Raw genomic sequence first — 21,485 nt, forward strand, 5'->3', positions numbered from 1 at the left:
GTGAACAATCAGTTCAACAACACATTCATCATCAACTTACGTAACGGACATCATTGAGAAGCAGCCACGAGAGCAGCGACGGAACGTGGGATTTCATTCACCTGGACAATCAGTTCAACATTCATCGAATCGACATATCATCATCTAATAATTCAACAACAACGAAGAAAGCAACAGCGCTATTGCAGAAGTCATCGCTCGAGTAAGCTCAAAAATCACCATTCAATCAATCCTTATCTATAACATCCATTATAATTCAACCGATTCGATTTCGATTATTCTTTTGAAAAATGGCGTTGTCAGAAAATTTAAAAACATTAATTAAAACTCGAACAGCTATTAAAGCAAACGTTACGCGGTTAATAACATATTTCAATACCCACCCGGATGCGGAAATAGATGAAATTCAGAACCGCAAAGCAAAATTAGAAGAAGCCTACGAAGCCTTCTCAAAGGCTCAATTACAAATTGAAATTGTAGCAGAGAAAGAAAATCAAACAAATATGGATCATGAAACTCAACGATCGCAGTTTGATGATCAATATTTTGCGTGCGCTAAATTAATAAGTATGCGACTTCGCGAAATCAATTCAGTAGAACTGCCGGTAGCTAGGACATCAAATTTAGCTTCGCATTCTTCTTCGCCGATAACTATAAAACAAACCAACAATCTTCTGCCAAAAATAGAGATCCGTCCCTATGATGGAAATCTTGTTAATTGGTACAGTTTTCATGATACCTTCAAAAATTTAGTGCATGATAATGATGAATTGATACCAGTTCACAAATTCTATTTATTGCAAAATGCACTTCAAGGCCCATTAACTTCAATAACGGAAAATTTAAATGCTTCGGAAGAAAATTATTTGGTGGCTTGGAATACTTTAAAACAAAGATGCAACAAACCACGCCAAATCATTCAAACTCACTTACAATTGTTATTGGAACTTCCAGAAATTTATCGTGAAACTCCTGCCAATCTACGTTCTTTGGTAGAAAAGGCACAGGTTTACATAAACGCTTTAAAAGCTTTAAATCAACCGGTTGATCAGTGGGATGCATTACTCGTTTACATAATAGTCAAGAAATTGGATAAGGGCACGCGTCGAGTTTGGGAACGTACGTTAGAGGACGAGGAAATGCCGGCTTTTAAACAATTATTAAAGTTTCTCGGCAAACAAGCACGGGGTGATGAACTCGACACAATTTGCTTTGACGCGAATAAATCAAACACACAACATAACAATTACAATTCAAAAATGCCATATAAAAAACGAGCTAATCACATTCAATCGCACGTAGGTACACAAGTGCAGATTCAATGCCCTATCTGCGGTCAAAATCATGCAATCTACACATGTAGTAAATTTTTACAAACAAATGAAAAGGGACGTTTCGAATTAGCTCGAAAGGCAAAACTATGTCTAAATTGCTTAAAAAATAATCACCAAACAAGCAAATGCTATCTTAGTGGTTGTAAGAAATGCAATTACAAGCATAATACGCTTTTGCATTTTAACGAAACACACAAGGCGCGTAATCAGAATTCCATAAACAACACTGTCGAATCAAACATTCAGAATAGAGAAGAACAACCACCAGTAAATCTAGTGGTATCATCCGAGTCGGAAGTATTGTTAAGAACAGCCTACATTAAGATTTTAGATAAGGACAAGAATGAATTTCCGTGTAGAGTACTTTTAGACGGAGGTTCACAAACGCATTTTATAACGGAAAGGTTAGCTGATCGTTTAAGATTAGATAAAACGAGAATAGACTCACCATTTTCAGGTTTAGGGCAAAATCTAACTAAGGCACAATATACGGTCAAAACAACTATTAAATCTCGAACAACTCCATTTTCATGCGATTTAACCTTAGTAGCTTTACCTAACATAACTGGTTTATTGCCTTCTCGAAAAATTGACAAGGATAATCTATCTATTCCTAAAAATATTGCGTTAGCTGACCCAAATTTCCATAAATCAGCCAAGATTGAAGCTTTACTCGGCAACACTCTATTTTATCAATTGTTAAGTGTAGGTCAAATTAAATTGTGCAATAATTCAGTAATATTGCAAAAAACTCGACTTGGATGGATTGTAATAGGAGAAGTTAATCTTTACAATAACCAGTCAAACAAGAAAAAAACATGTCTTTTGACAACAAACCTTGAAAAACAAATAAGTAAATTTTGGGAGATCGAAGAATTGCCTAATAAAAAACACCTTTCTAGCGAAGAGTTAGCATGTGAAACACATTTTATTCAAAATATTGATCGAAATACGAACGGAAGATATACGGTACGATTGCCATTTAATGAGAAAAGGGATGGTATCGGAGAATCACATAGGATGGCTTTAAAACGTTTTTATTCTCTAGAAAAACGGTTAGAATCGAGTCCAGAATTAAAAAAACAATATAGTGCATTCTTAAAGGAGTATATAGAGTTGAAACATATGACTGACATAACCAATGCAGATGATCTACACATCGGTTATTATTTACCGCATCATGCGGTAATAAAGGAATCAAGCGCGACCACAAAAATTCGGGTAGTCTTTGATGGATCTGCAAAAACATCATCCACTCTTTCACTAAACGATACATTAATGCAGGGTCCTACAATTCAAGACGATCTGATTTCTATAATTATGCGTTTTCGTACTCATCAATTTGTATTAACTGCCGACATTGAAAAAATGTTTCGGCAAATTCAAGTACACCCAGATGATGCAAAATTCCAAAAAATCTTTTGGCGTGAAAATAAAAATGAACCTATCAAAACGGTAGGCACGGGTAATGCAGCGCGCTGTAAACCGACACAATTTGGCCCGAAATAGGGGGTTTCGAAATAAGAGATTTTGCCCTTATATGAGCAGCTTTTGGGTCGAATGAGGTCTCATTCGAAAGAGGAAGGTCCAATGCAGTGCGCTCTGGTCAGAATCGAACGAGATTGTGTTCATATTTATTAATATCAACGTCGAAAGTCGAGAAAAAAATGAATGAAATACAGCCACAGAATCGAGGTCTTTTTAGGTTACTAAAAGAGTTGTACGATTCCAATACTGACCAGAGCGCGCTGCATTGGACCTTCCTCTTTCGAATGAGACGTCATCCGACCCAAAAGCTGCTCATATAAGGACAAAATCTCTTATTTCGGAATTGCATTCCCACAAGCGAGTTCCGCCATTACATGGGTAATAGCAGAGCAAGTCACGTGACAAATTTAGTTCAGGCAGTCGCTACGAGATGGCGCCTAATCAAGAGGGCTGTGAAGGTGAAACCATACCAAAGTGAAGCGTTAGCTTCGATACATAGGCCCGTCGCCCCCCACCCCGAGAAAGCCAGATGCTGACAACCTAACCCATACTTCGATTCTGCGGCTGTATTTCGTTCATTTTTTCCTCGACTTTCGACGTTTATATTAATAAATGTTAACAGAATCACGTCCGATTTTGACCAGAGCGCACTGCATTGGACCTTCCTCTTTCGAATGAGACTTCATCCGACCGAAAAGCTGCTCATATAAGGACAAAATTTCTTGTTTCGAAAACCCATATTTCGGGCCGAATTGTGTCGGTATACCGCGCGCTGCATTGCTCGTGCCTACCTCCTTCGGTGTCTTTCAATCGTCGATTCATTTTTGCTCATTTATTATTAACAATAAATCCAACATAGAGTCTCCCACGAAGCGGGATCTATGCAGGTGATTCAGTATTGGAATCGTACAACTCTTTTAGTAACCTAAAAAGACCTCGATTCTGTGGCTGTATTTCGTTCATTTTTTTCTCGACTTTCGACGTTTATATTAATAAATGTGAACAGAATCTCGTTCGATTTTGACCAGAGCGCACTGCATTGGACCTTCCTCTTTCGAATGAGACTTCATCCGACCCAAAAGCTGCTCATATAAGGGCAAAATCTCTTATTTCGACATAATTGAGTACATCGAAATCGACAGTAATGACGGCGAACATCCTTAGCGTCTAACGTAGTGAAATAAAGAACGCTAGTGTGAGCCTTTCCTTCTTGCTCTTGTAAAAGAGAAACAACTGAAACACGACCTCGCGATAAGCGGCATACGATTCCAAGCCTCGACTGCCCCAGCATTTTTACTTTCCGACCTATGTAAGGTATAAGGAAATTTATGAAGTATCATAATGTAAAAAAAATGTCGAAATTTTTTTTAGCGGAAATACACGTTTTAGGACCCCCTGATCATATTGTGACTATTAAAAAAAAAGACTTTTTTTTTGTTCCTATTACATATAAACGGCTGAATGAATTTCAATGAAACTTTACATTTCAGTTTTATGTTCTCGTTTCAAGGTCTGATTAGATTTTGAGCGTGATCAGCCCCCGGATAATGATGATTATACGACTTTTAGTTTTATAATTATTTCGATACATATACATTATTTGTAACAAATTTTGGGATTATTTAGACAAGGGGGAGGTCTCACCGATTTTGATGATTTTTGAATATGTTGTAAAAATCAACATTTTGAACAACTTTTTCCTATACATATAACCACCGCTTGGCCTTATTTTTCGAGATTTTTCTTCAAAAAGATTGCTGCTACTGCAATGAATTTTGTCTATATGTACATGTCCGTGACTCTGTATGCGTCAGTCCACGATCGCCGATTTTTTCTCTTGTTTGTGACAAGAAATAATGCACAATGTGTGAAGCTAAATCTAGTTCTGTATTGCTGTCAATGGTTCGAATATTCCGAAGTATGGAACTCGCCAAATACATTATGTAGGCTATTTAGCTGAATTCTTCTTCCATCGACAATATGATTTTAATGATCGAATAATGAAATGTTTCCCACTTCTGATAATATCAATAGAGAAAATTGAAATAGAAAATGAATACGTGGCCGACCGCCTTACGGCGGCCGGTATAAGAAAATCTAACCCAGACCTAATCCATTATATTAGTTACTAGGTAGAATAATTAGGTTTATAAGGGTTAGATGTTTTTATGCCGGCTGCCGTTAGGCACACCCATTGTCGGCCGCCTCGATGCATCTATAGAAACAATGAACAATCGGCGATTGAACGCTTACACACACGCTGCCACAGCATGTACTTACGTATAGATAGAATTCATTGCATGTAGTAGCAGCGATCTTTTTGAAGAGAAATCTCTGAAACTAAGGCTGAGCGGCGGTTATATGTATAGGAAAAAGTTGTTCAAAATGTTGATTTCTATAACATATTCAAAAATCACCGAAATCGGAGTTACCGTCCGTAATCTAAATAATTACCCACATTTAATATTTAATAATCGTCAAGCACAAATTACTACAGAAAGTTATCGATTCCATATGGATCTCGGAATCGATCAAGTTTTGAATCGGCCAATAGTTTTGCGAGTTTGGAGTCTGACAATACTTTCCAGGTTTTCAAATGTTTCCAATCCGGCTAGAGCGCGCACGCGTTACCTCTCTACTTGAGCGAATATTCAAAGTAAGTATTGCAGCCTTTCGCTACATTATTGTCTACAATTTCATACCCTACATTATTCACGAAAATAAATGTTACTTTATTTTGTACAGTAAAATTTTCAAATGAATGCATAGTAATCAAGTTTTTTTGGAAACATTATTGTGGAAGATTTTAGAGTGGGGTTGCATGTTGATTAAAATAAAATATTGCCGCGAAAGTCTTCTTCATTTATATACACGCTTCGTGGGAGAGTATGTGTTGGATTTACTATAAATAATAAATGAGCAAAAATGAATCGACGATTGAAAGACACCGAAGGAGGTAGGCACGAGCAATGCAGCGTGCGGTATACCGACACAATTCGGCCCGAAATATGGGTTCTCGAAACAAGAAATTTTGTCCTTATATGAGCAGCTTTTCGGTCGAATGAGGTCTCATTCGAAAGAGGAAGGTCCAATGCAGTGCGCTCTGGTCAAAATCGAACGAGATTCTGTTCACATTTATTAATATAAACGTCGAAAGTCGAGGAAAAAATGATCGAAATACAGCCGCAGAATCGAGGTATGGGTTAGGCTACTAAAAGAGTTGTACGATTCCAATACTGAATCACCTGCATAGATCCCGCTTCGTGGGAGACTCTATATTGGATTTATTGTTAATAATAAATGAGCAAAAATGAATCGATGATTGAAAGACACCGAAGGAGGTAGGCACGAGCAATGCAGCGCGCGGTATACCGACACAATTTGGCCCGAAATAGGGGGTTTCGAAATAAGAAATTTTGCCCTTATATGAGCAGCTTTTGGGTCGAATGAGGTCTCATTCGAAAGAGGAAGGTCCAATGCAGTGCGCTCTGGTCAAAATCGAACGAGATTCTGTTCACATTTATTAATATAAACGTCGAAAGTCGAGGAAAAAAGTCGTGGACTGACGCATACAGAGTCACGGACATGTACATATAGACAAAATTCATTGCAGTAGCAGCAATCTTTTTGAAGAAAAATCTCGAAAAATAAGGCCAGCGGTGGTTATATGTATAGGAAAAAGTTGTTCAAAATGTTGATTTTTACAACATATTCAAAAATCATCAAAATCGGTGAGACCTCCCCCTTTTCTAAATAATTGCCAAAATTTGTTACAAATAATGTATATGTATCGAAATAATTATAAAACTAAAAGTCGTATAATCATCATTATCCGGGGGCTGATCACGCTCAAAATCTAATCAGACCTTGAAACGAGAACATAAAACTGAAATGTAAAGTTTCATTGAAATTCATTCAGCCGTTTATATGTAATAGGAACAAAAAAAAAAGTCTTTTTTTTTAATAGTCACAATATGATCAGGGGGTCCTAAAACGTGTATTTCCGCTAAAAAAAAATTTCGACATTTTTTTTACATTATGATACTTCATAAATTTCCTTATTGTACCTTACATAGGTCGGAAAGTAAAAATGCTGGGGCAGTCGAGGCTTGGAATCGTATGCCGCTTATCGCGAGGTCGTATTTCAGTTGTTTCTCTTTTACAAGAGCAAGAAGGAAAGGCTCACACTAGCGTTCTTTATTTCACTACGTTAGACGCTAAGGAAGTTCGCCGTCATTACTGTCGATTTCGATGTACTCAATTATGTCGAAATAAGAGATTTTGCCCTTATATGAGCAGCTTTTGGGTCGGATGAGGTCTCATTCGAAAGAGGAAGGTCCAATGCAGTGCGCTCTGGTCAAAATCGAACGAGATTCTGTTCACATTTATTAATATAAACGTCGAAAGTCGAGGAAAAAATGAACGAAATACAGCCGTAGAATCGAGGGCTGGGTTAGTAGTATATGTATACCTGCTATCCCCACCACTCTGTTAGACGCTAAGGAAGTTCGCCGTTACTATTGTCGATTGGTCACACTGTTCGGAATGGTATATGGCAATAGCAAGCAGCTGCCTCTGATTTCTTTAGGCGGCAGCGTATCTGATGGTATTACCATTTCTGTGCATAGAATATCTGCTGTAATACCGACCTGCCGAATCGGCGAGGTCACGTGCCGTGCCTACCCCCTTAAACACGGTTACTTATGGGACTACTTCAGCTCCATTTCTCGCGGTTCGTTGTTTAAAACAATTAATAAAAGACGAAGGACATAAATATCCATTAGCTGCAGCAATACTTGACCGTGATTTTTATGTCGATGATCTGCTCACTGGAACAAATGATCTGAATCAAGCCCGGCGTTTAATAGATCAGTTAATTAAATTACTAAATTTAGGAGGTTTTAATTTACGCCAGTGGCTGTCAAATGAGCCAAAGCTTTTAAAGGAACTAAAGAATTCCTCCACATCTCAGCTCGTATGTTTAGACGCCAATGAAACAAAAAAGGTTCTCGGAATTCAGTGGGATCCATATACTGATACTATTAGTTATAACGTAAAACCCTTTGCTGAACAAAGAACGATTTCGAAAAGAACAATTCTGTCCGAAATTGCCCAGCTTTTCGTTCCTTTGGGTTTATTAGGCCCCGTAATAATTCTGGCTAAACTAATTATGCAGGAACTATGGAAGGCAAACCTAATGTGGGACGAATCAATTCCACAATCGTTACATACTGAATGGGTCAATTTTAAAAGGCAGTTACCAATACTAAATAATTTCTCAGTGCTTCGTAAGGTTATATTAAATAATTCAGTAGAATTACATTTACATGGCTTTTGTGACGCCAGTGAAAGGGGCTATGGTGCCTGTATTTATCTAAGATCCACTGATAACTTTAATAATCATTTCGTAGGGCTATTATGCGCAAAGTCACGCGTCGCTCCTATCAAAACAATCTCTATACCTAGGTTAGAACTTTGTGCTGCCAAATTATTAGCAAATTTGTATAAATCCGTAGCAGACGCATTAAACCTACAATTCAGCAAAACTAATTTTTATTCTGACTCAAGTATTACACTAAATTGGATTAACACATCACCTCATACTTTAAAAACTTTCGAAGCAAACCGTGTCTCTGAAATTCAAACGCTCACTGATAAAAATAATTGGTATCACATATCAACACACGATAATCCTGCTGATTATATTTCTCGCGGTCAAACTCCTTCAGAGTTTATTCAAAATACATGCTGGATTAATGGACCTACGTGGCTTTCCAAAGATGAATCTCTTTGAAAAATCACGAAAATATCAACGAACCATAACATAGAGCAACAACACAATGTGGTTAATTACTACAGAACAAAATTATAACAATTTAAAACAAAAAAAAAGGGGATAATATTCATAATGATACCTTCGAACGATTCTCATCTATTATTACTTTGAATCGTTTTGTTGCTCTTTGTAGCCGAGCAATTAAAAATAAAAGGTCAAACAATAAAATCAAGGGTGAATTCACAGTAAAAGAGTTACAAGATGCACATTTACAAGTAATAAAGGTAGTTCAAGAAAGGGAATTCCAACAGGAATTCCAATGTTTAACAAAGGGCAATGAATTAGATAAACATAGCAAGTTGCTGAGATTGAATCCTTTTATCGATGAATTCGGCGTTCTTCGCGTAGGTGGTAGGTTGACCAATGCCAATATAAATTATTCACACAAGCATCCAATTTTATTACCCAGAAGCAATCATGTGACTGATATAATAATACGACATGCAGATACAAAACATTGGCATCCAGGAGTGCAAAATACATTAGCAATTGTAAGACAAAATTATTGGCCTATTGACGGCAAAAATAGAACTCGATATATCATACATAAATGCATTGCATGTTACAAGGTAAATCCTAAGCCACCAAACTATTTAATGGGTCCACTACCTAAAAATCGGTTAATGCAAACTCGACCTTTCGAAAATACTGGACTAGATTACTGTGGTCCGTTTTTTATAAAGGAGAAGAAATTTAGAAATAAAATAAAATTAAAATCATATGTAGTTGTTTTTGTTTGCTTTTCAACGAAGGCTATACATTTAGAATTAGTTACAGATTTAACTACTGAGACATGCATAGCAGCAATTAAACGTTTTTTCGCACGCAGGGGCAAATCAAAAAATCTTTATTCCGATAACGCAACAAATTTTGTAGGAGCAAAGAATGAACTGTTAAATGTCAGGGCACTATTATTATCTGCAAGTTATAATGATAAAATTATGTACAAATTAGCAAATGAAGGAGTTAATTGGCATTTTTCACCACCGCGTTCACCTCACTTTGGAGGCTTCTGGGAGGCAGGTGTAAAACAATTCAAGCACCATTTATATCGCACCGTTGGCGACTCATTGTTCACATACGAACAATTTAATACATTTATAATCGAAATTGAATCAATCTTAAATTTCCGTCCTCTAATTCCATTATCCTCTGATCCTAATGATATGTCTGTCCTTACCCCAGCTCATTTTTTGATTGGAGATTCTTTAATGAGCATACCAGAACACAACTTTCAAGATATACCAGCAAACAGATTGTCATTGTGGCAACACATTGGGAAGGTGAAACAACATTTTTGGAACAGATGGTATAAAGAGTACTTAATGAATTACTGCTGCGTAGTAAGTGGCGCAAGGGTGATTCTGAAAAAATAAAAATTGGAACACTTGTTATGATGAAAGAAGAGAATGTCCCACCTATGCACTGGAGCATGGGTCGCATCATAACTACTCATCCTGGCAAAGACAAAATCGTTCGTGTAGCAACCGTGAAAACAAATCGCGGAACGTATAAACGATGTATAAAAAATCTATGCCCATTACCGATTGATATTCCTGTAGAAGATTAATTACTATCTTATTCATGTCTTTGTTATTGTATTACTAGTTCTAGTAACCATGTATAGTCATTTATGATTGCATTAATTAACTATTAATTAGTCATAATCTCATTATTAATCGTTATGCTAATCATTACACACGTTAATTATTTAAGAATCAGATTCGTGATCACTAACTACGGCTTGTAGCAGCAATTCACAGTACCTATCTATAATTAACTGGTATGTTCTAAAACTACTTCAATTTGAACGCGGATCGTTCAAGGCGGGCGGCATGTTACGAGGTAACAACATTAATTACAGCGGGACCCATGTACGCCCGCCAAAAGGTCTAAAGAAACCCCCTGACCCGTAGCAAGAATAAGTTTATGAAGCCATTGTTGCGTCGCGAAACATGTCGTTTCATTTATAATGGCAATTCAGCGTTTGCATTGATGCTACAAGCCATTAGCTAAATGGCTTTAGTGTCAATGCAAACCAAAGTATATAATAACCGCCATAAAGGGCCCGCTCCAGCGGCCTCGCGACCTGGTCCTGACCGTTGGGCCAGGGTATTTCCCAATACCTGGGACGCGCGGTCCACCCTCGTGTCACGAAATGCAAGAAGTACCAGCGCACCAATCCTGAACGAAAAAGGTTCTGATTGGATGCGGCTGACTTCTTGCATTAGGATATAAGGCGCGAAATGTAACATCATCAGAGAGAAGGTTACAAAATCGTCTAACATCATACACGCCGTACGAACGAGAGAGGGTCCACGTCCAACAGAAATACAGTCCACTACACAACCAACGCCTTGCATATCAACAGACGTGCAAGAAGAGCTCTGGACGTGCAACACATTGTACGAGCTCTCAACATTTGGTCCTTCGAGCCGAATCCAACCAGGCAACACACATCATTTCGAGAGATCTACATTTGGTCCTTCGATCAATACAAAACATCGACCGATCTACATTTGGTCCTTCGAGTTACATTTCGTAACAACAACGTGGACTTGGAAGGAGAAGAACCTAAAGACATTTGGGTTCCGACGACTATTCGAAGCAGCCGACTACACAGCAGCACGAAGCAGCCGATTAGACGCAGCAGCTAGCGGAACAGTGCGATTTCCTGTGAATTCAAGGCAACCGGATCCACGCAGCAGCCGAACGAGTGCAACCACCAACGGACCGTGGAGATCCAAAGCATCAGGCCCCGAGCGATCGTCATCAAGCAACAAGGCAAAAATCGACACTCGGGTGAGTAAACGAATCGTCTTCCCTTCTCTCTCGTACAATTCCCAGTTTCAATTCATTTAAAAATGGCTAACGAAGCAGTAGCAACGCAATTAAAAACGTTGAAGAAACAGAGAACGTCGCTAAAAGCTCAATTAACGCGTTTGTTGAATTTCGTTCAAGACAATCCAGACGCGTCCATTAACGCACTAGATACACGACATAAAAAATTAGAGGCATATTTCAGTTCTTACGAGCAAACGCAGTCAGCTATAGAGGAAATCGAGGACGAGTCCGATCATGATACTGAACGCGCGCAATTCGAAGAACAATATTTTTACGCGTCAGAATTATTTTTGAACAAACTAAACGGTGCACAAAATCCCAACATCCACGTAAACGCAGTAAGAAACTCAGATTCCCCAAGTGCAGTCGTGATTCGCCAACCGAACACGATATTACCTAAAATAGAAATTCGGCCATTCGACGGCAATCCCGTTGAATGGTATACGTTCCATGATACGTTCAAGTCGTTAGTACATGATAATGAAGAATTACCTACGGTGCAGAAATTTCATTTCCTAAAGAATTCTCTCCGCGGAGACGTAGCCGCGGTAGTTGCAACTCTAAATGCTTCGGAGCAAAATTACCACGTAGCCTGGGATCTATTGCAGCAGCGGTGCAATAGACCGCGGCAAATCATACAAGCACACTTAAAGGCATTCTTTGAGATAGCCGAAATAACACGCGACAACCCCGGAACGTTACGATCATTAGCAGAGCGTGCTCAGATGCATGTTAATGCCTTAAAAGCCTTAGGTCAGCCCACGCAACATTGGGACATGATTTTGGTATATACGATAACAAAAAAATTAGATAAGAATACTCGCAGGGCATGGGAGCGTACGTTGGAAAATAACCAACTACCAACATTTAACGAATTGATCGCGTTTATTACGAAACAAGCTCGCGGGGAGGAATTAGAAATAGAAAGTACAACCGCGAACACAACCAAATTTAATAATCAAGACAAACGTTTTCGAACACCAGTTCAGACTCGCGCACATAATTACATATCGACAAGTATTAGCAGTACATGTACTATTTGCAAACAAGAACATCCATTATACGCATGCCCACAATTTTTGAGACTAACGGTTCGCGATCGTTTAGAAGCTGTAAAAAGGGCAAGGCTTTGTCCAAACTGCCTACGACCTAATCATAACATTATCAATTGTACATTCGGGAATTGTCGTATATGTAACAGAAGACACAACTCCTTACTTCATTTAGAATCTGACCAACGCAACACGACAGCTAACGTATCGTCCAATCCATCGAAATCTCTAGAAAACGTTAAAACCGCGTTAACCGCATCATACGATTCAGAGGTATTATTAGGAACAGCAAGGGTGATTATAATGGATAAAAACAACAGAGAACACTTGTGCCGCGTACTTCTCGACGGAGGATCACAATCTAATTTTATAACAGACCAACTAGCGAATAAATTACAACTAACGAAAAATAAAATCAATTTAAAATTTTCCGGGTTAGGACAACATAGCACGCGCGCGGAATATTACGTTCACGCCAACATTAAATCCAGAACAAACGCATTTTCAACCGAAGTTAAGTTCATTTCTCTACCGTCAATTACAGGTTTATTACCTTCTCGACAGGTAAACCGAAACGCGCTTACGATCCCAAAAAATATAAAATTAGCTGACTCAGAGTTCCATAAACCCGGGCAAGTAGACGCCCTTCTTGGCAATGCGCTATTTTACAATCGATTAAACGTAGGCCAGATTAAACTATACGACAATTCAATCATTTTACAAAAAACACAATTGGGATGGCTTCTAACCGGATAAATAAACTTACAGCAACAATATCTTCCTTCCACAGCCGTTAGTGCCTGTCATGTTGCTACATCACTAGAAAATCAAATAACCAAATTTTGATCTATCGAAGAAATACCATGCAAAAGGTTTAATTCTCCCGAAGAAATCGCATGCGAAGAGCACTTCGTTAAACACAAAACCAGAAACAGCGAAGGCAGATACGTTGTACGATTACCGTTTAACGACAAAGTAAGATTACTCGGCGAATCAAAGTATCGAGCACTAAGGCGGTTCTATGCATTAGAACAAAAATTTTCACGCGACCCCATTTTATTCAAGCAATACGTAGATTTCATAAAGGAGTACGAAAGTTTAGGGCATATGAGCGAGGTCAAACAAGACCGAGGGTCCGAAGGTTTCTACCTGCCCCATCACGCGGTTATGAAAGAAACAAGCACAACGACAAAAATAAGAGTTGTGTTCGACGCGTCCGCGAAGGGTTCAATGGGTCTATCACTTAATGATTGTTTATTAACAGGTCCTACCATACAAGATTCGTTATTCACAATCTTACTAAGATTCCGATCATATGCGTTCGTTTTAACTGCCGACGTGGAAAAAATGTTTCGGCAAATTCTTATTCATCCGGACGATACATCCTATCAAAAGATATTTTGGCGCAGTTCAACGAATGAACCAATTAAAACATTCAAATTAAACACCGTCACTTACGGTACCGCGTCAGCTTCATTTCTTGCAATACGGTGCTTAAAACAATTAGCAGATGACGAGGCATCAAATTTCCCACTAGCATCAGCAAAATTTAAACAAGACTTTTATGTGGACGACTTAATTACCGGGGCAGCGACGTACGAAGCCGCACTACAATTACGCAACGAACTAGTGGAATTAGCGAAATCAGGCGGGCTTCATCTTCGCCAATGGACCTCCAACGACAAACGGTTAATACAGAATTTTGATTCACACTGTTCTGACAAAGATTTATACATAGACAGCGGAGAGACAAAAAGGGCATTAGGTTTACTTTGGAACCCCTTAAAAGATCAAATAACGTACACCGTCAAAACAATAGAAAAGACTCAACGAATTACAAAAAGAACAATTTTATCACAAATCGCGCAACTATTTGATCCGCTAGGCTTATTAGGACCGGTAATAGTTAAAGCAAAAATTATAATGCAACAACTTTGGAAGGACGAAGTGTCATGGGATGAGTCCGTGCCACAGCATATTCATCTTGCATGGACCGAGTTAAAAAAGGAATTACATTTACTAAACAATCTTTCTATTTCACGAAAGGTTGTTCTAGTAAAAAACGAACATATACAACTACACGGATTTTGTGACGCGAGTGAACGCGCGTACGGTGCGTGCATTTATATTCGTTCATCCGATAGACAAGGCAACAACGAAGTACAATTATTATGTTCAAAATCGCGAGTCACCCCTATTAAAACCATTTCACTGCCCAGACTTGAACTCTGCGCAGCAAAACTTCTGGCCGATCTATGCACAGAAGTTCGTCAGGCAATGCACGAGACAAAATTCAAAGGCATCAAATTTTGGTCCAACTCGACCATAACGTTGCATTGGATTAGAACAAGCCCACATTTACTAAAAAGCTTCGTCGCGAATAAAGTTAGCGATATACAATCAAAAACAGACTGCCAAAGCTGGTTTCACATCCCTTCTGCGGATAATCCAGCAGATTTCTTATCGCGAGGGCAAACCCCATCGGCATTCATTAACAATACTACCTGGATACGTGGTCACCATTGGCTTATCAACCATGAAGATACATGGCCAGTTAGTAACATTCCATCAATCACAGACGATTTGCCAGAAAGAAAAGGCGCAATAACATTAGTAGTAAACAAACAATCGGAAACAGAATTATTAACACGTTTTTCAGACATTAACCTATTAAACAGAGTAATAGCATACATATTACGTGTTCCGTCCGGTCGGCTCGGGTTTTTTCCGCGTGTTTATGGTGCCAGATGCGGAAATTTGACTTTGTCGAAAAAGTCTTCGAATATTCCGCATCTGGCAAAAATAACCATAAATCGTCAAGGCGCTCAACGTTTCGAAAGCGCAAGGCCCGAGTCGGCCGACGAAGGGCTGTATTGTTCCGCGGGTGGCACGGTCCTCTACAACGACCATCGCCAACTCGTGGAACAATACAGCCATAAACCGGCTGCCACGCACGTGCAGCAACGCGCAATCCGCACTTCCGTTTTTTCCTCGGCAAAATTAACGTGGCCTTCGACTTGGGGAGAAAACCTTGGCCACTCTCTTTCAGGGTGACCTGGGCCTTGCCTCCACCACCATCGGGTGAAGGAGGAGTTTCCTGCCCAACGGGGCAGGAAAATCGATCGTCCTCCCCCAAGTCGAAGGCCAATCGATAAACGGGAAAAATCAACGCGAATCGGTTGACCAACCCCCGAAATCGCGAGTCGGAGGGGGTTCAAGCCGAGGAGGAAACGGGCTCCGGACACTTCGGACATTCGTTCCATGACCATCGATACTTTCGTTCCACGACTATCGAACCGACTCGTTCCTCAATTCTCAAACCGATAATAACCAAAGGACTTCGACTTCAACGTTTATTTAGCAGCAACGTTCGCGCTGTCTTAGAAACGTGGAAAATCATCGTGTCCGAGTAAATTCACTGCAGCAACGCGACGCGACGGCGATCAAGTGCAGCTTCAGAATTTATTTTGGCGTCCGACAATTTGAACTAGTCGTTCAACATTAATTTCGCGAACGACGGTGCAGGTATCCGCGTACCACGAGGGTCACGAGGGCCTTACAACCCCTCAGAGTCAAAAGAGAGTTCACGCGTCTACCTGCCCAGTACCCGCCGCGACGGTACGTTTCATTACGGTTTCTTAACGCCACAAGACATAAGATAAGGAGTGCAGGCGAACTCACGCCATTAGAAATTCACAATGCACATATGCGCGTTATAAAATTAGTCCAAACTAATACTTTTGCATTGGAAATTAATAATTTAAAACACAGTAAACCACTGGACAAACGAAGCAAATTATTAAATCTAAGCCCATTTATTGATGAACACGGTATACTTCGTGTCGGTGGTAGGTTAAAACACGCGCCCATAAAATTTGCGCAAAAGTATCCAATTTTACTACCGCGTTCCAATCACATCACAGACCTAATAATACGCGACACGCATTTAAGGCATTGGCATGCAGGTATACAGGGCACACTAAACGCGATTAGGCAAAGCTATTGGCCATTAGACGGAAAAAATACGACAAAACGCATTATCCATCGTTGTATTCGCTGCAATAAGTCAAATCCCACGGTACCAAACTATACAATGGGCGATTTACCTGAAAACAGGGTCTCTCAGTCAAGACCTTTTCAAAACGTAGGAATTGATTACTGCGGACCATTCTTTTTAAAAGAAAAGAAATTCCGTAACAAGAACAAAATTAAAGCATACGTAACAGTCTTCGTCTGTTTCTCGACAAAAGCCATTCATTTAGAGTTGACAACAGATCTAACTGCCGAGACCTGCTTAGCAGCCTTAAAAAGATTCCTTTCGCGCCGGGGAAGACCGCATAACATTTATACGGATAATGGAACTAATTTTATAGGTGTAAAGAACGAAATTCAACAAATAGAGCAAATTCTCAAGTCTGACGAATACCAACAAAAGCTACAACATTATTTGAGCACTGAAGGTATTCAATGGCACCTTTCTCCTCCCCGTTCACCTCATTTTGGCGGGCTTTGGGAGGCAGGAGTCAAATCTTTAAAAAATCACTTAACTAAAACAATAGGAGAAACGTTAGTCACATATGAACAATTTTACACATTTTTAACTGAAGTTGAGGCAATATTGAATTCCCAACCTTTAACCCAGTTATCCTCTGATCCGAAAGATTTTACAGCTCTCACTCCCAGCCACTTCCTCATAGGCGATACGTTAACAAATCTACCCGAGCTCGATTTTATGCATACTGCTACTAATAGACTCTCCCAGTGGCAACACCTGCAAAGGTTGAAACAGCATTTTTGGTCACGATGGCAAAAGGAGTATTTGCAGGAACTCCACACAAGAAAGAAATGGCATCTGGGAGATACCAAAGACATTAAGGAGGGCAAATTAGTGCTCATGCGAGAGGACAACACCCCACCACTACATTGGACGCTTGGCCGAATCATTGCCTTACACCCAGGAGAGGACAATATACCCAGGGTCGTGACAGTACGGACAGCACACGGCACGTACAAGCGCAGCATAAAGAAACTGTCACCATTGCCCATCGATGACGACTAGCGCAGACCCGCCGCTACATTCTTCGCTATCATAATTTAGCCATTAATTTAAGTTTAAGGACAAGTCCTACACGATACAGTAAGCGTAGGTTAACACACAGTAATTAATTTAACTTAGATAAACCGAACAAAACAAGCCAAATCGATTTGTATATTAACGCGTCATATCGCTCGCAACAACTAATTCATTTACTGTGATTCTTTGAACGCGACCGTTCAAGGCAGGCGGCATGTTACGTCGCGAAACATGTCGTTTCATTTATAATGGCAATTCAGCGTTTGCATTGATGCTACAAGCCATTAGCTAAATAGCTTTAGTGTCAATGCAAACCAAAGTATATAATAACCGCCATAAAGGGCCCGCTCCAGCGGCCTCGCGACCTGGTCCTGACCGTTGGGCCAGGATATTTCCCAATACCTGGGACGCGCGGTCCACCCTCGCGTCACGAAATGCAAGAAGTACCAGCGCACCAATCCTGAACGAAAAAGGTTCTGATTGGATGCGGCTGACTTCTTGCATTAGGATATAAGGCGCGAAATGTAACATCATCAGAGAGAGTGAGTTAGGAGTTAGGGAGTCGTCAGGAGTTGAGACTCGACCTTGGGACCACCCCGTAGCGAAAGCGACCGAGCAGCGACTGAGTAACGATAGAGCAGAGCGGCGAACAACGAAAAGCGAACGACACCGTAATAATACCAGTGGAAGCGCCAGCCAGTGAAGTGCCGAACCATTTTGGTCCGAGGCCCAAAAGGCAACACCAGGAGGTGCCCTCCAGAAGCAAGCTGGCCACAGGGCCAAACAAAACAAAACACCTCCATCGCCAGGCAGCGCGATGGGAAGGTGAACCATACGCGCCAATAACAGTTAGGAGGAGAGCAACCTCGCCCTCCGACTCAAGTAGAGCAACGCCAATCTCCACCGCCGCCACCACAAGCACGAACATGGACACGTCCAAACCAACAACATCTACATACTCCAATATCTCCGCGGACGGATTCATCCTACCCCGTACAAAAAAGACATCGAAGGAAGCATCCGCCGACAATTCCGGAGCACCGACGCGCCCTGCCACCCAGCCAACGCCCATCAGTAACAGATACGCCGCCCTGGCGGACATCTTTGACATCAGCAACGACGCCAACCCACAACCTTCCCCCAAGGAGCAGGTAACGCCCCCTAACAACCCAACTCCAACTGCAGCCCAAGGTAAGCCGCCGCCGATATTTATACACACGCATATCAAAGACCACAACGGACTCTGCGACCTGATAAAATCCACCATCGATAGCAAGTTTGAGGTAAAATACCTTTCAAATCAAGCCAAAGTCACCCTGGCCTCTACACCCGACTTCCTAGCTACCAAAAACCTCCTAACCGTTAGCAATATACAATATCACACATACTCCCTGACAGCGGAAAAAACAATTGCCGTAGTTCTCAAAGGACTCCCCAAACTCCCGACGGACGAAATTCTAGCGGAAACACAGGCGAAGGGCCTAAACGCCCTCTCCTGCTCAGAACTCAAACGGAAAATACCCAGCTACATCGCGACATACAAAGTAATTTTTGCTAAAGGCACCACCCTGCAGCAAATTAACCATGTTAGGAATGTAGCTCACACCCGAGCATACTGGGAAAAATATAATAGCTCCCGCCCGTACATTCAGTGCTACCGATGCCAGGCATTCGGACATTCCTCCTCCAACTGCACCAAAGCACACAATTGCCTAAAGTGCGCGGGCAAACACAGCACCAAAGAGTGCACTAAACCCCCCACAACCCCAGCCACATGCTGCAACTGCGGAGGCTCCCACCCGGCCAACTATAGCCAGTGCCCTTCCCTCTTAGCATTCCTCAAGAAACGTTCCACTGCACAAAACCCCCCACCACAAGCGAGCAAAACATCACCAACAACCAACCCCACTCCCTGCAGCGTGCCCCCACCAATAACACTCACACCCCCCCAGCAAAGCCTTCCCACAGTAACCCCCAGAAAAACATACGCCAGTATCACCACCCAAAACAGACAGACTACACAACCGGACCTCTCAAGCTTATTCGCTAAGGCTCAAGCCATTAATGAAATCCTGGACATAAATAGCATGGCCGCAGCCCTCGACTTTCTATACACTAAACTCAGCACATGTAACACTAAAGTTCAGAAACTTCAAGCGTTCCTTGAAGCCGCCGAACTCATAAATGGCTAACTTACCCCCCAAGATACTTCTCTGGAATGCAACCAGCATCATCAACAAAACCTCTGAACTCCAAATATTCCTCGAACAACATCAAATTCAATTAGCCCTAATCACTGAAACCTGGCTCAAACCCACCGATGACATCCGCTTCCCCAGATATAATGTAATTAGGAAAGACCGACACACGCCACATGGAGGAGTAGCAATTATCATCCACCAGAACCTCAAGTACGACACTCTCCCCCAACCCTTCCTAGACAGAGTAGGGGGCATTTTCATCAAACTCACCACTAACCCCAAAATCATTCTCGGAGCAGCCTACCTCCCCCCAAACAAACGTTTTTCCCAGCATGACCTGGACACCCTAACCTCCCACAACCAAAAGTTCATCATCGGGGGTGACTTCAATGCCAAGCACCCCTGCTGGAACAACACCACCACCAATAGTAACGGCAAAGCACTGAACACCCACATGACCAAAAACTCCTACCACATCCTCAACAGTGATACCTACTCCCACAAACAGCCTCACGCTAGATCATCCAATATAGACATCTTCTTAACCAACTCCACCCACTACTCCGAATGCCACACAATACACGACCTCCCCTCCAACCACCTCCCAATAATCCTCCAGCAAACCAACAATCACACCCAATTCACAAACTGCACCCTCTCCACTACTGACTGGCACCTATTCCGCTCCCAGGGGAACAACTACCCCATAAACCCGCACCTAAACTCTACCCCGGAAATAGACAGAGAAATAACCAAAATTCAAACCTCAATAAGAAAAAACTTCAACAGAGCAACCACCACCACGCATGCCTACCACAAAACTATAAAACCAGACACCGAGCTACTGAACCTCATAAAACTACGCAACAGATACAGACGCAAATTCCAAAACACAGCCAACCCACTACACAGACATCTCCGAAACACTCTCACCAGCCAAATCCAATCCAAGATCCGAGAACTAAAGAACACAGCATGTCAGCACAAAATCTCCCAAATAGCTAACAATCCCAACAGACTCTGGACGACATACAAATCCCTAAAACAAACCAAAACCACAATTCCACCACTCAATGACGGCAACTCCATAGCTTACACTAACGCAGACAAAACGGAATCACTTGCCAGAGCTTTCCACCTCCCACCCAGCATACTCAACAATTCTTCCATAGATCAGGAAACTGAGCAGTTCATCCACAAGCTAAACAACACCAACACCCCCCCATCAAACACCACAGCCATCACCCCCCAACTAATTCTCAGACTGATTAAGAACTTAAAAAACAAAAAATCCCCTGGCCCTGACAAAATAACAGCCATCCAACTAAAACACCTTCCTCCCAGAATGACCCTCCAACTCTATTACATCTTGAGGCAGTCATACCACCTAGCCTACTACCCCACTGCCTGGAAAACAGCCCGCATAATACCTTTTCCCAAACCCAAGAAATCCGCACTAAACCCATACAACTACAGGCCAATCAGCCTGCTGAGCCTACTCGGCAAAATCCTGGAAAAAATAATTCTCATCCAAGTCAATGCACACCTCTCCTCCAACAACATCCTAATTCAAGAACAATTTGGTTTCAGAGCCAAACACTCCACCGTCCAGCAAGCCCTAAGGCTACAGGAGGACATTGCGCTGGAGGTGAACAA

The 21,485-nt window shown here is 41.1% G+C and overlaps 1 protein-coding gene across 1 annotated transcript; it reads left to right on the forward strand.

Moving 5' to 3' along the window:
* Positions 1-336: 336 nt before the first annotated feature.
* LOC122403793 lies at positions 337-2,843 on the forward strand (the record flags this gene model as incomplete). Its single annotated transcript, XM_043407525.1, has 1 exon — positions 337-2,843. A coding segment is annotated over one exon (2,507 nt), but the record flags the coding sequence as incomplete, so codon positions are not given.
* Between the last annotated feature and the right edge of the window lie 18,642 nt (positions 2,844-21,485).

This window comes from Colletes gigas, unplaced genomic scaffold (genome assembly GCF_013123115.1).
Source record: "Colletes gigas isolate AHSC1104 unplaced genomic scaffold, ASM1312311v1 Colletes_gigas_Sc00075, whole genome shotgun sequence".
In the NCBI taxonomy this organism is placed as follows: Eukaryota; Metazoa; Arthropoda; class Insecta; order Hymenoptera; family Colletidae; genus Colletes; species Colletes gigas.